General features: G+C 35.5%; 1 protein-coding gene across 1 annotated transcript in view; it reads right to left on the reverse strand.

Annotated features, from left to right (window-relative positions):
• Nucleotides 1-266: 266 nt before the first annotated feature.
• Nucleotides 267-15,603, reverse strand: part of LOC110027352 (exosome complex component RRP43) — a 30,469-nt gene continuing 15,132 nt past the window's right edge. Inside the window, exons 7-8 of the mRNA XM_020728738.1 lie at nucleotides 8,131-8,423; nucleotides 267-605 (exon numbers count right to left, since the gene is read on the reverse strand). Of these exons, the coding sequence (XP_020584397.1) occupies nucleotides 522-605; nucleotides 8,131-8,423 (377 nt within the window). The 3' untranslated portion in view covers nucleotides 267-521. The remainder of the gene's footprint in view (nucleotides 606-8,130; nucleotides 8,424-15,603) is intronic.

Genomic DNA, 15,603 nt, shown 5'->3' on the forward strand with positions numbered 1-15,603 from the left:
GTCAGTTTGATTTCATATTTTTCTAAAATTATATATATATATATGTAAATTAAAAAGTCCTTCCGAAGCGGGCAACGGGATTTCGATTCCGGCGACCGACAGCTTCTTACGGGCGACCCCCAAACATTCAAACTCTCTTCCCCCCCTTTTTTTTTAAGTGCCGACAATGCTTTATGTGTAAAACAATAAAGTTTGGGTTGGAAATATGTAAATTGCTATATTTTGTGTGCTATATATGTAAATCCCTTCTTATTTTCAATCCTATATTTATAGATTTGCATTTCAAGCCACAACTTTTATTCTAATCTCAAAAATGAAAATCTAAAAAAGAAAGGAAAAACTATCCAACGTTTTACCCATCTACAACCACCATGATACTTTCTTTTCTTACCCTCAGGTTAAACTAAGCGATTTCAGTATAAAATTTGACCCAAAAAAAATAGACAGAAATCACGATTGGCATAAACCAAGCAAAGGTATTTCATGAATACGGGTAACTAACTTGCACAAAGTGAAAAAATCTAGTCAACTTCCATTGCAGAGAGTGATTCCCTCAAAATTTCACTTAGCTCCTCCACTCTGAGCCTTGCAAGCGCAATGCAATCCTGCAACAAACAATGACGATAACCAGCGTTACAAAATTTTCAGTAAAGCACAAAATCTTTTGTTCTGTTGAACATGCAGAGAAGTAAATATTTCAGCTAAAAGTCACAGTAATAATATAGAATTTCATTCGCATTTTATTTGCCTTCCATTCCGAGAATGTTCATCAAACTTAATTTACAATATAAAATATGTCCTTATTTTGAAAGATCGCCAACTTATCAGGCAATCCTCTCGTCAATCAAAACTTGAAGTGAGCCAAGGCTAATATAAATTATAACAATCAATATGCATCCCAGTGCAAAAGAAAAAACAATAACATAGTTCGAATTAACCAATTATTCAGCTTGTTAAAAATAGTGGATTGTTTCAAAGGTTGTGAAAATCGAGAAAATGTTGCTTTCGAAGTCCTGACGCAAGCAGCATCCGGACAACGGACGCAATACACCGGGTGAGGGATTTTTTTTCTCTTCCGCTCCTCCAGTGAGTCGCATCCGTTGTCCGGATGCAATATTTTTTCGTAAAAATCGGTCTGAATATCAAACCTAAAGAAGAAAATGTTTACAGTTCGATGGTTCAATTGGGGTTGAACTGGAGCATGAATTGAATGCTATAATAAATATTCAAATTATTTTAATATAAATTAAATAATAATATATTAATATTATTTAGATGATTTAATAAATAATATTTTAATTTAAAATAATACTTTTGAATATTTTGAATAATTTTATAAATTAAAAAATTTAAGGCATGATATTTTTCAATTTTTAATTTAAATATCTTATTTATGACCATCTGATCAAAATCAAATTATTAAAATTGGGCAATATTTGAATTGATCAGTTCTTTAAAAATTGAACCGACTCACTGATTCATCGGTTCAACCTCAATTCTGACCGGTTCAATCATGATTATATGCAGCAATGGTTTTAAGCTTGGACTTAACCGGTTGAATGACCGATTCACAGTTAAACCGGCCGTTCCGGTCCAATTTAAAACCATGATTGTTTCAATCAAGTGCATAATGGACTTACTAATGGAATAAGCTAATGAAATAGCATTCACCCATGCTCCTTATTTTCCAAGACATTAGCAATGATGATGTGAATCTAGCCCATCATGTGTGTGACTTCTAAGAGATACATAACAAGACTCCCAACCTTATCCTATTCTATCCTTCACTCGATGGCACATCCCCAACTGAAGTTTGCACATTTATAGCCTTGAAAGTGTTGTCAAAAACTCTAACACACCTTAAATTTGATGAAATCTTGGTATAGCCTAAAAAACTACATAATTCATGAATGAACTCTAAAGCCCATACCAAAGACTTTCAGCTCCAAGTTACAGTGGGTTTGACCAAAACCATTTTCTCATATAGGCCCGTCTTCAAAAAATTCCAAAATGAGATTCTTTTCAAAGTCTCAAGCAAGGTTTTGGTCGTTAAGAAATTAGCCAGGACCAAAGCCCTAAGTGAACTTCATAATTAAATCAACACGAAGAAGTCATCACTAAGGCGCTAGCCCAGGCAACATCACCCTAAGTACTTCTTAACTGATTCCGAGCAAAGCTATGATCGTCGAGACAATATCCTAATTCCAAGGAAAGGCCTTATCTATACACCTTTAATACTAAGAAGAAACAAGATAAACAAGATGGTTATGGCTGCCAAGTTATAAACACAGACATTGCACCAGTTCAGCTCATTTATTCCTCCACAATTGAACCTCCTAAAAACAAAATCGCAAGTCAGATGCCTTGAAGTCCCATCAAAAGTAGCAAAAGTGAGTTTGACCAAGACCGCCTTCCCTCAAAAACAACCAAGGATGGCGTAGCACCCTATTGAGAGTGGTCGAAGAGAGTTCATGGTGCTTCAAAGGGCCACAAATGGGACAACCTAATATGACATTAAAAAGTGATTTAAAATAATTATCTAATTAAAGGAATTCTTAACCATGCAAACCCTTAGTGTTCGTACATCAAGTTACTTCGCATAATTCTCCGTGCATGTATTCATACATGTTCTCTAGATGTGATCTAAAGCATTATCTGAAGTCATTCTTGGGCTCCTAGAAGGTGTTAGGGAAGCGGGTTTGAAAGGCAGGTAGTGGAGGAATAGTAAGGAAATAAAAAAATGGGCATTCAGTGATATTTGGAGAGGGATAAACGACGTTTGACGGCTGTCCCAGTTGAAAACAGCAAGGCAGATGACGAAACGGCACAGTGCAGAGGTCAAGGAGGTTCACCACATGTTCCTCCACAAGCTACAGACAAACCACTTATATAAGAAAAAAAATACAGCACTCCTTGGGGTAGAAATCAAAGAGGCAATCTCCAAATAACATATACAGAACAAAAATCTGAAAAAAAAAATTAATAATAATAAGATATAAATAGTTCCCCATAGAAAATAATCTAATTAGAATATGAAAATAAGAAAGAAATCAAAAAAGAAAAAAAAATATACGAATAATTAAAAGTCGGCAGCCCTTTTTGGAACTGCAGACCACGAAATCCAATGAAAACAGGTTTGCGAGATTGCGGGAGTAAAGCTCCCGTGTCATTCTCCCGACTAGGAGAGGCTTCTTCTTCTCTAGGACTTAAATTCGGATTCTTTTTCATAAAATATCTAATCAGATTTTCAAAATTATGATTCATCATTCCTAGTTGGTCATCTGTTTAGGACAATAGTGTTGAACTAAACCGGAATTTAAATTACTTTTTTATTTAACTCCAAAAAAGTTTTCTAGAAATAGCTCAAAAACATGTCATTTATATTAGAACTAAAGCTCATGGGTAGACAATAAAGAAGAACTACTTCCTCGAAGCAGAAGCCTACAATGTGTGACGTGCCCTTTATCTTGTGTCAGAGAACAAATCTTGTGGCAGGGAACAAAGTATGCTATTTACGAGAAATGATCGGCCACAACCATAACAAAATCATTATCTTATTGTGTCTGAGGCAAATCCACTATAAAATTTATCCTTGTGTCCATTCTAGACAGCTTTAAAACACGTCATTTTAAAGTCTATTTAGATAAAATAAATAGTCATCATTTTTTGGCACAATAAGAGTTAGAGCTGCATCTGGCTAGCATTCTCACGAAACAAGCCTCTAACCATCCAGAGTGTAATATATTTTTGCAATTCTTCATACTCGGCTAGTTGCATTCCAAGGGCAAATTGGTTTGGTAGATAAAAATCCTTAAATGGGATTTATGACATGTTGAATCTCATTCGATAATGGTCACCCAGAAGACAGACTGTCAGTTAGGACATCCAACAACTCTCTCAACAGAAGCTACCCCTTTTCTAGTATCAGTTCCTCGGGCTCACTCTCATCTAGAACAACTAATGTTAGTTCTGTTGGAATCTCTCTACTAAGTCAACTCGAATCACTAGCATCTCACTATCATTGGCTGGAAGTTAATATTACTCTGCATCTTCATTCTCCCATAAGTCACTATCCATTTCTTCAACTATTCCCTGCTCACTGAATGAAATCATCTTTTTGCTTGGGCAATCTGATGCAATGTGCCCCAAAATCATGGCACTTAAAGCACTTCTTGACTAGAATGAATTTGGGAGTGTTGGTGAGCTCCACATTTTCTCCTCTCTGGATTGATTTCTCTTCGAACGGGGTCAGCTTGGATGCTCCAATGGGTGTGCTCTTGTTGCATATCTTGGGTTGAACTCTATCTGTAAAGTATAACGATCACCTGGTTTCTCCACCTTTAAAGCTACGGTTTGTACATCTAATGAGGACCAATACGGTTGTTGCTACACCACATTACTAAAAAATAACCTTAGCCCTCCAAGATACCTTGCTAGTATGTGCTCCTCTGGTTCCACTAACTTATATTTCAACGTGAGTTGATCAAATTCAATTGTGCACTCCTCCACAGAAGAATCTCTCTAACACAAGTGATATAATTCTATGAACATATCCTTTTGATAATATGGGAAAAGATATTTATGTTGCATCCCTCTAATAATCTATAGATCATGTAGTGATTTTACTCTTCTCACTCTCGAATATGTTTCAAACTCTTTCATCATAAAGACGCATTGTTATTAAGTTTGATGGTTACCAATTTAACTTTCTTGTCCTGGGGAATGTCTTTTTACTTAACAATTTGTTTCACTATTTGAATCCACTTGATAAACTCGTTCGGATACATGTGGCAGTCAAAATCTACTAAATTTAATCTTCAAGCCAACAACCTAGCTTCTATGTTGATACTCAATGTCCAATTAACACAACATTTTTTGTTCATCGCTTGAAGCTTCTTGGTGGAAGGGATTCACTCTCTTCATGGTATAAGCCACTGTTGTGGTTATTAGTGACACATCGGATTTTCTCCTCTCAAAGGTGGCAATTCTTTATTGCAATTAGAAGATTCGAGCTGCATATCCTTCATAATAAGTTGTTGAACACCATGCTAAAGATTCCACCTTGCAGTAAAGCGACTTTTTCTCCCAATCAGATTTTCAACGAATGTAAGACTGCAAATCAAAGGTTGTTCGGGGCTTAGATTTTGGTGATAGGTGTCAAGGTAGATTTATGGTAAATATAGAAATGTTGGATTTTGAAAATTTAGAGTTAGAGCTAGAAATTATGATAGGAATGATTTTGGTAAAGTGATAATTTCTTTTAAAATGTGGATTCGGACAAGAAAAAAAACCCTAAACAATTTAGGGCTTGTCAGGCTCTAATACCAATGGAACTGTTCCAGGGCTCACAGGTGTCTGGGAAATGGGATTGATGGGGAGGTGGTGGTGGACGAATAGCAAGGGAATGAAAATATGAGTGATGGGAAATATTAGAAGGGGGATACACGACGTTTGGCAGCTATCGCGGCAGAAACGGTGAGGCAGACGATGAAACGATGAGGTATTATGGCTAAGGAAGTTCACCATATATTCCTGCAAAAGCTAAAGACGCACCACTTCGGATAAGAATATAACACTCATTATGATAGAGATTAGAAATACATTCTCCAAATAACACAAACAAAGCCAAAAAGTCCAGAAAAGAAAGAAATAATAAGTTAAATAGTTCCCCCATAGAAAATTACATAATTAGAAATTAAAAAAATAGAAAAGAAATGAGAAAAGAAAAAAATGTGAATAATTGAAAGTTAAAGCCCTGTTCAGAACCCGCAATTACAGGGTTGTCTACGATCCCGCGGAACCCACGAATCCTGCAGAAACAGGATCACGAGATCCCAGCAGTAATTTTCTTGCACCATTAACGGTCCCGCGTCATGCTCCCATCCGAATCCAACATGCACTCTCATGCAAACTCTCGTGCATTATTTAGCTATACATGTTATATAGTCCTTATGTGCTTGCAAGCGAGGACACATCTCTCGCACTTTCATATGGTTGTGCGTGCCACTTATGGCTATCATTAACCCTATTCGGGTGACAACGAACCGACTCATTTTCTTCTTCAGCCTTTGCTCGCCTTAATGAATGATATTTTTTTCTCGTATCTAAATATGTTCCATTCGTCTTCCCACTAGTGTCATCAAAGCACAAAATCCAATGCAATGCACAAGGCATTATTTTTGCTTCAAAGAGCAAAACGATAACAAAATGGTGCGTTCATCACCCAAAGCATTAAAAGGTTATACATAATTATTAATGAATAAATTCATTAACAATTATAAAATATAAAGTATGACTTATAGTTGATATAAAATAGAAAAAAATATGGTACAATATATAACCTAAAGGCAAATATTGAGGTTAAACCTACAAATTAAAATTTTAAACACTTTTTAATAGTTTGTTGCAATAATTTAAAACTTAAATTTTTTTAAAAAAACCTGCATATTACTTTGATTCATCAAAGCGCGCCTCAACAAATGAAATGGGTATCACGCAACTTCGCTTTGCTCACGAAATGAGCTCTTAAAGACATTGCTCTCCATTTATTATGGGTTGCTTGCTTGCTCTCAATTTTTAATCAAAGGTCTCCCTCCGTGGAGGTTACTTAAGTTTCAATTATTCCACTTTTGTTGCCCCCAACTTTGATTGTTCCAATCATCTTTGAAATTCCTTTGCCATTGGCTCCTAAAGTTTAGGTGGTCCTCTCTAATTCACCTGTCACCCCTACTCTACATACTCTTAACCATTTTCAAGGTTCATTAACCTTTTGTTTATAGCTCTCGCTCATTTGCTAATGAGGTGGGTGGTTTGTTGAGAGCCATATCCATACAATCCTCTCTACTCCTTCAAGCTAAAGATTCTCATGCTCACAAGCCTATATCCTCCTTTCATGACAAACCTTTGCTTCATTGGGCAAACATATCCGAACTTGCTCAACAATTAACTTTCACAATTGTCGAAAAGTTCTGCTTGGCTTGTCCTAACATGGATATCATTCACAAATTTGTCTAATTTGCAATTGCTTAGTTAAATTTTAGTTGAAGTCTACATCATTGTGCTATTATTAGATTTTCTTTGGAGAAAGACGACATATTTTTTCTCATCCGACAAAAATGTGGAAGTGATTTTACCATTTGATGCCTCTGAGGAACTATCGATGAGCCCTGTTTGACTGATTTTTTCCTACGTTATGTATTCATTATCTTAATCAACTTTATAATTGTTATATAAGATGGGATATCAATTAAGATTTTTGAAACACTCTAGGAGTTGTCACTCACCGTCATTAATCCTATCGCACTTATTTGGAATCTGCATTATGAATCCTCCTTTTATCAATCATTCATGTTGAGTGTTATCTAAGGTATTAAATTTAAGTTTTACAACTCATTTTGAAAACTTCTATCCATGAAATTTTAAGCCTATCTCTATTTTTTTCCCTAATCCTTCGACACCATTTTTACTCTAAAAGTAGCAGTAAACAAAAAATATTGCTAATGAAACCATGTAAACTAAGTTCGATAGTTCATATATTCTACAGATAATATATAACTTTCTAGCAAAAAAATAAAATCTCTTTCTTCAATTTATTATTACAAGATTCTACTTCTTCATTTAAATATCTTCCTTGACCCGCTATTTATCATTAAGATTGAATTATGCCTTTTTTTCTGCTGGAGAAAACATTGTCAAATGAGCCTTCAAGTGAATTATATGCAATTATATTAATGAAACAGCCAATTGTACTTTCACAAAGATGAACAAACTTAAATTTAACATACAGTGACCCTCAAATAATTCTTGAACTTCTCGCTGTGGAGTTAAGCCTTTTAAGTAAAAACATTTAAAACAAATTCTATGATTCATTTAGGTAATTACATACATAGCACCCAAAACTTTGTTATTTAAAAAATTAGCGCCCTCTTTCTTCCATTTCCAAATTCTCACTCAAATATCAAAATCCAAAATAAAACACCAACCCATATTTTTTAGTTTTATCAAATTCCCAATGGTTTAATCGGATAGTTAAAAAAATGACCTGGGTGCTAGTTTTGTAAAAAACAAAATTTCAAGTGCTATGCATAAAACTTAAAAATCAATAAACTTGGAAAATACATGACAACAAACCTTCACAACAGAAGCATGCAAAAGGATTGCTCCACCAGCTTTGTATAATGACACCAATCTCTCTTTTGAATCTAACACCACTGTAACGTGGGTGTCCATTACAGATTCTTCTTCTGAAGTGGGGTCCGCCAAAATATACTTACCATGGACTATGCATGTTAGTGAGAACGGTACAATTGCAATAGTGAGCTTTCTATTTTCTTTATTAATCGGCTCTACTGCTTTGATTTTCAGTTCTTCAGACACAGTAATCACTTTTCCATCATCATTTAATGAAACTAACGGAATCTGCACTGCAGGTTAAAAAAAGTTTCCAGGATGTTTAAAACATAGTATAAAAAGTTCTGAAGAGCTCAGATCAACAAAGAGATTACAGATTTTGGCAGCTTTGTGATTAGAGTAGCAAAATAATAATAGCTCCATTAAAACAGATGCCCAGTTTTTAAAAACATTAACAAAGTCTAATATTATAGATAAAGTTACGAAAATTTGAACTGTATGTGTAAAATGTGACTGCAATTCAGCTGTATTGAGTCTTAGTTTTTTCATTTTTGTTTCCTCATTTGGTTTCCTCATTTTAAGTGTAAACATATGCCTAAAAAGATGCCTCCTACATGAACTAAAAGAGTTCTCTAATATTTTGAATGACCATCAGGTTTACCACATTACTGCATACTTTCAACTTAACTAGACGAATTCCAATCAGAAGTTTCAGAGTTCGGAACCACTGACACAATGCTAATTGCTAATTAACCCTTGCATTTCTATAGTTCCTTTAAAAAAATAAATAAATAAATAATTAAAAAAAAAATAAACTGATTGTAATGATGGTCAACCATGGGCTGGCTCAAATTAACAAATCGAGCTAGAAATTTTGAATATTGAATTGAAAATCATTAAACATATATCAAAGATCCTACTCAGCTTACTCAGAATACTTCTAGAATTTTAGCCCAACATAGCTTGGATACAAAAAATGGGCGGAAACGGGAGATCGTCGGCTTGGGATCACAAAGAATTTAGCATTTAGGGCGGAAACGGAATATCGAAACACTTGCATACCCTCCACAACAAGTATGCGTTCCTCGAAATAATGCTGATAAACTCGATGTCTGGTAGTGGACCAGCCATCCTCATAAAGTGTCTCTGCAGGGACTAGATTTGCACGTCTCCTCTGGGATATTTGTAATTGTTGCTCTGGATCTAGCTGACCCTCCAGAGTTCTTTGAAAAGATCGACGTCTTGGTAATCTTCGTTGAATCTCATAGGCTATTGTAGTCACGAATTTGGACATTTGAATTGGAAGTTGATGATGTAGAGGCAGAGTTTGTATTTCAAACTGAATGATTAGGAAGAAGTGTTGTGGAGGTACGAAAGGATGAATTTCTGGAGGTTGAGGCCATTTTATTGGTATTTTTGTTATTCTCTCAGAAAAACGGTTCTAGGATTCTGGTAAACAAATAATTGGCCTTTAGGAGGGGTTGTTTTAGTAGGTTTTGTAGGCTCACCAAAAGAAAGAGATTCAAGTTATTTTTGAAGAGCAGAGATTGAGGTTTCAACAGATCTTTCACCCTCAGGCACTTTCTTTTGGATTTCCTTTAACTTATCTTCTATATTAATAAGTCTGTCAGAGACTTTTAGAAGAAGTTGGATTAAAGTATTATTCTGCTTAATAATCGCACTTAAAGCAGAGGGCACGCTTTGACGTGCGTCAGAGGGATTAACAAAACCAAGGGCAAGAGGTTCTAAAGAATCAGTTGCAGAAAGAGCAAGTTTATAATCAGTAGAAGCAGATGATTGCTTCCAATCATTCATAAAGATTGAGCACAAGTTGGGAATATCAAATTGAAGTAGGTAGTATTCTGAGTTTGCTTTTCGGAAAGTTGATAAATTGTCTCGCTTGACTTGTCCATACCTTAAACTACCATCCTTATATATCTTAACTTTATAATTTTTAATCACAGATCTCAGTGTTTCAGTGTAATCTTAACTGATTTAATTCTCAGATGTATTCAGTTCTGTAATCTTAAGGATAAGTTCCTGAACTTTGCTAACAGATCCTTTTCAACCTTACGATTGCACGGTGCCCCTACAATTCTCGGGGATCTCGTCGTGTCACTCAGTTTTACTAACTGATCTGCTAGTTAGTAGCTTCTTACCCAAAAGCTCACAAAAATAAAATACATGAATGAAAACAAATTCATAAAATTAATATCAAAAAACTAAGATCATATGACAAGAATCATCAATCTAGATATATAAAAAGTAGCTAAATAGCATAAAAGAGCTCGGCAAATCAATATATCAAAGATTCTACTCAGCTTACTCTAAAAATAATGAAAAAGGGTCATCTGCATCACCATTTTCTTCATTGGGGGATTTATCACAAATTGTATCACCCTCATTATCTTCTTGGTCCCAGATATGGTCGTCTTCATATGCCATATAAGTTGCTTCATCCTCAGATCCCTCAATATCTTGAGAGGAATGTTGTGGAATAGGAGGTGACCCTATGGCAGTATAATCAGAGAAAGAGAGACGAATGGTACCATCTATTCTTTGATGCGTACGTATTTGATGAGGTACTTGAACACCAACAGATCCTAATTACACGAGCTCTTGTAGCTCAGTTGACTAATACAAGCATGTTGGTTAAGTTACAATGTACACGGTGTTGCGGATTAACTAGCTACTCATGGAATTATTGCAATTCCAGGACACAAACATTATGTTCAACAATTACAAGGGCTAGATTGGAACTTGAAGCCCTCTGATCATGTCGGTGTTCAAGTACCTCATCAAATACGTACGCATCAAAGAATAGACGGTACAATTCGTCTCTCTTTCTCTGATTATACTGCCATAGCGCCACCTCCTATTTCACAACATTCCTCTCAAGATATTGAGGGATCTGAAGAAGAAGCAGCTTATATGGCATATGAAGACGGCCCCATCTGGGACCAAGAAGATAATGAGGATGATACAATTTGGGATCAATCCCCCGATGAAGAAAATGGTGATGCTGATGACCCTTTCTCATTATTTTTATATGTGAATAATAATAATGAATTTCATTCATTCGCAGAAGTTGGTGGGAATGATACTCCTAAAAATTCTCAAAATCCTCCATCACTTGAATACCCACTAATAAAACCTCCTCAAATTCCTAAAACTCCACCATTCCATTCTCTTCCTAAACCTGAATCTTATGGCCGGTTTTATTGCAATGCAAAAGCAAGAAAGGAAATATGGCCAGAGCAGCTGGTTTCCTAAATATAGCCTGCTGAATATTAATATGTTGAATAAGCCAATACTCTCATAATTTAAAATTTCTAACCATGACCTCATACCTTGTTTCTCTTTTAGTCTTTCATTTGGAAAATCTGTGATTTTCCTTATAATATGTGGTTGAAGCTTAATCTTCCGTTTTCCAATCACAGCTCTAAGGAATTCTATCTCTGGTACAGCTATCTTCATCTTGGTTGGGGATAGCGCCAGTCATTCAGCTTCAACTATTGAAAGGAACTTTTCCAAGTGCTCTTGATGATCAGATTCATTTCTGCCGAAAATTATAATATTGTTTATATACACAGCCAAGAAATCAGTACAATTTTCAAAACATAAATTCATTTTCCCCTAAAAAATTGCGGGTGCATTCTTCAACCCGAATGACATAACTAACCATTCATATAATCTCGTAGGTGCAGTGAAAGCAGTCTATTTTATGGAGTCAGGATGCATAGTAACCTGATGGAATCCGCTTTTCAGGTCAAATTTTGAATAGACCTGACTACTGCTTATTTAAGTAAAGTGTTGATACCGGGCAGTGAGTATTGGTCCTTATGTGTGTTATCATTTAAAGACCTATAATTAAATATGAGGCATTCTTTTCCTCGTATTTCCTTGCCGGTTTTAGGTCAATGGACGTACCAGAGTTGACGATAATAATCATTGTCCTATGTCTGTTTTTGCTTGGTCGAATCACCTTCAATTCTAGCAGACTGTAAATGTGCCTTTTAAATTGGTCTTGCATTGCAGGTGTAACATGCTTCAATGGTTTATCCTGTATTGTAAGGTATGGATTAATAATTTCAATTTTGCATGTTACCTTGTTTTTGGCCCAATGCTTTTGTGGATTTTCTCCAATGTAACCATTGTTTTGCAACCTTTGGCATATTGATCTGAATTTTCTTACAAACAAATTTTCATCAGTGAGAATGTTAGTGTAAAAGAATTCAGGTTGTAATTCTGTGTAGAAGTCATAATCCATCTCTAGCTCCGGGATTTGTTTAGCTGCAACTTCCACATCAATCGTTGTTTGCACATGCGTGATTTCTTTATAAAATGTGACTGTATTTCCTTCAATTTTCATGCCACTATGCATGCTTCTGATGAAATTACAGCCCAATAGTATTTGAATACCATCATTTCAATTTTCATGCAATAAATAAGTGGTATTCTAAAGCTATGTTCCGATATATACATCTTACCATCCTTCATCTTTTTGCAGGAATTCGTGGTTAAATTCACTCTGCTGAAGGATACTTGGTAATTAAGGTCTTCCAGAACTTCTTTGGGAACAGCATCAATGCTGGCACAGCATGAAGTCGCACCTAAGTCCAGGATTGCCTGTGTCCAGGATTGCCTTTAATTTGAACCTTTATACTCCTGGAACTTCAAAGGTAATGATTAAATTGAAGAGATTATTAATAATCTTCTTCGGGGGCTTATGAACTTGTTCTTTAAGCGCTTCACTGAACATTTTTATTTTGTTTTCTTCTTCAATGAGTTGTTCTGGATTTTCATCATCTTCTTCAATTGTAACGATTATTTTTCCTTTGTCATGCAGGGTTAGCTCCTGCATATCTTCAGCAAGTTACTGCTCCAACTCCTGCTGACTGCTGAAGTCTTTCTTTAAGTCTTATGTTTTCTTCAAGCAGATATTCAGTATACTTCACAAGCTCATGGATTAAATTGTCTTTTGATTGAAATTGTAATAAAGACAATTATTTTTGTATTATGATCGTCAGATAGAATTTTGCACATGGCGGACATGTCGTTAGCTTGCAAATTGTACAATGTATTCTTATGTTTGCATTTGTAATAATGTAGCAGTATCGAGAATACTAACCTTTGATTGGCTTATTATGTTCCCATTGATCAAAACATGTTTCTTGTTCATCCTTTAGTTTAATTGAACATCGTCAGCCAAAGTCTTCCTTCATCATAAACCTGTATTCTTCAATAGGGTAATTTTCTAGCGCGTTGTGAATATGTGAGAGAATATTGGCTCCTTCTCCCTCCGAAATTGAACAGATTGTGTTAGATGATTCTTCTTTTAGATCCACAGATAGAACATCATAATCATCGGGCAATTCCAGATTATTCAATATGGCTACTCTGGTCATATTTCATTTCTTGCTTTTGCATTCTCGGGCAAAATGGCCTTCATCACCGCAAATGTAGCAGCGGCATTTGGATGACTTAGGCTTGTTCTTATTTTTAACCAGACGAACATGAGAATCGTGTGGTTTGTCCTTGTAATTTTTAGATTTACGCAGACCATACCTTTTTTGTGCTGATTGTAAAATTCAGGTACTGGGATTTTCTTACATAATGAGATATCATTGATCGTTCTTTGAACTGCGGCTCTTTAACATAGTTCAGCAAGATATTGGTATGTAAATCTGATATACGGCATTACCCCAACAGTGCTGCCTGGGTACTTTTTTCTTGAATGCTTCCTCGATTTTATTGCCAATAATAGAAGGCATCTTCCAAAAGAATTTATCAGAGAGTTCAGGGCTAATATACATACGCCTTGATTTAGCCGCCAGAACCTTGTAGTCATTTATGTAATCAAACATGTTCTTGATTTCAAAACATGTTGACCTTTCAAGATCCAAATAGGCCCGATTCTGCTCATCAGTAGAACTCTGATGGGGATATTCAAGCAAAATAACTTTTCGTATGGCTGATAATACAATCTGAGGATCATCAGCTATGCTTATAATTGCTTCATATTCATCCTCGAAGGTCATACGTCATTGGATCCATATTTTCTTTTCAACTTCTCCCAGCAAATTTTCAATAAAGAGTACTTTTGATTTATTGTCAGCGAACTTTTTGTCATTCACAAGATTCAAAATGATGGACTCCCACTTTGATATAACATCGTCGTATAGGGAGAAGTCATCGGAGAATACAAGTACAACTCTTTGAGCATTTTGTGTGGATGGTAATGTCCACATGTTTTGCTAATACAATCTTCTGAAGTCTGAAGCATAAGACCTCAAATTCTACAAATGATTAGATGCTGAAGGGGAAGGGTCTACCTGCGAACCTGAGATGGCAAGTGGGTACATTACAAGGGTTCATTAGGTGGGAAATAGGATGAGACAGATGCATATACAATATCTGCCTTAGAGACTAGCTTTTTAGATGAGGGTAATCAAGCTCAGCGAGCTGATCTTCAATGTTAGGATAACAGGATTCTGATTCAAGTTTAGGAAGAGAATAGAATGGTGGAGTTTCAGAAATTTGAGGAGGTTTTATTAGTGGGTATTCAAGTGATGGAGGATTTTGAGAATTTTCAGGAGTATCATTCCCACCAACTTCCGCGAATGAATGGAATTCATTATTATTAAGATTATTCACATATAAAAATAATGAGAAAGAGTCATCAGCATCACCATTTTCTTCATCGGGGGATTTATCCCAAATTGTATCATCCTCATTATCTTCTTGGTCCCAGATGGGGCCGTTTTCATATGTCATATAAGCTACTTCTTCCTCAGATCCCTCAATATCTTGAGAGGAATGTTGTGGAATAGGAGGTGGCGCTATGGCAGTATAAATTGAAAGTTGTGGATCTTTCACCCTTAGGCACTTTCTTTTGGATCCCCTTTGAAGATAGTTCATAAATGAATGATTTATTGATCCCCTTGTTTGAAAGATAAACCATTTTTAATTCATTTGAACTTAAATTTAAACTTTATCAATGACTCATTCCATTGAATTTTCTAGATAAATAATCTTAAAATCAATTTAGCTAAGGAGCCACCCTATCTTGTTGAAGGTACATCCCTGAACCCCGAGCTTGGCCATCTAGCTTATTGAGCTAAGAGAATCAATCAACCCACTTGAAAATTAAGATTGATCATGTCACAACCTAGACCGGGGCATGGATTTCAAAGGCAAGACCAAATGATCAAACGATGAAATTCAAATTTTCAATTCCTTATAATTTCACTAACAAATAGAATCATCAAAAATAATTGAAAGAATCACAAATGAAATAAAATTCAACTCGACTTAAAAGTAAACAATCTCGAATAAAATTATTTTACCTTGAGTTGACCATAATTTCTATAAACATTCATTACCCCTTTCAGCCACCCATTTTCTAACAAAAATTTTAAATAGGAAAATATTTGTTTAAATTCTCACGGGTTACCCCCCCCCCCCCCCCCC

This window comes from Phalaenopsis equestris, unplaced genomic scaffold (genome assembly GCF_001263595.1).
Source record: "Phalaenopsis equestris unplaced genomic scaffold, ASM126359v1 Scaffold000425, whole genome shotgun sequence".
Lineage (NCBI taxonomy): Eukaryota > Viridiplantae > Streptophyta > Magnoliopsida > Asparagales > Orchidaceae > Phalaenopsis > Phalaenopsis equestris.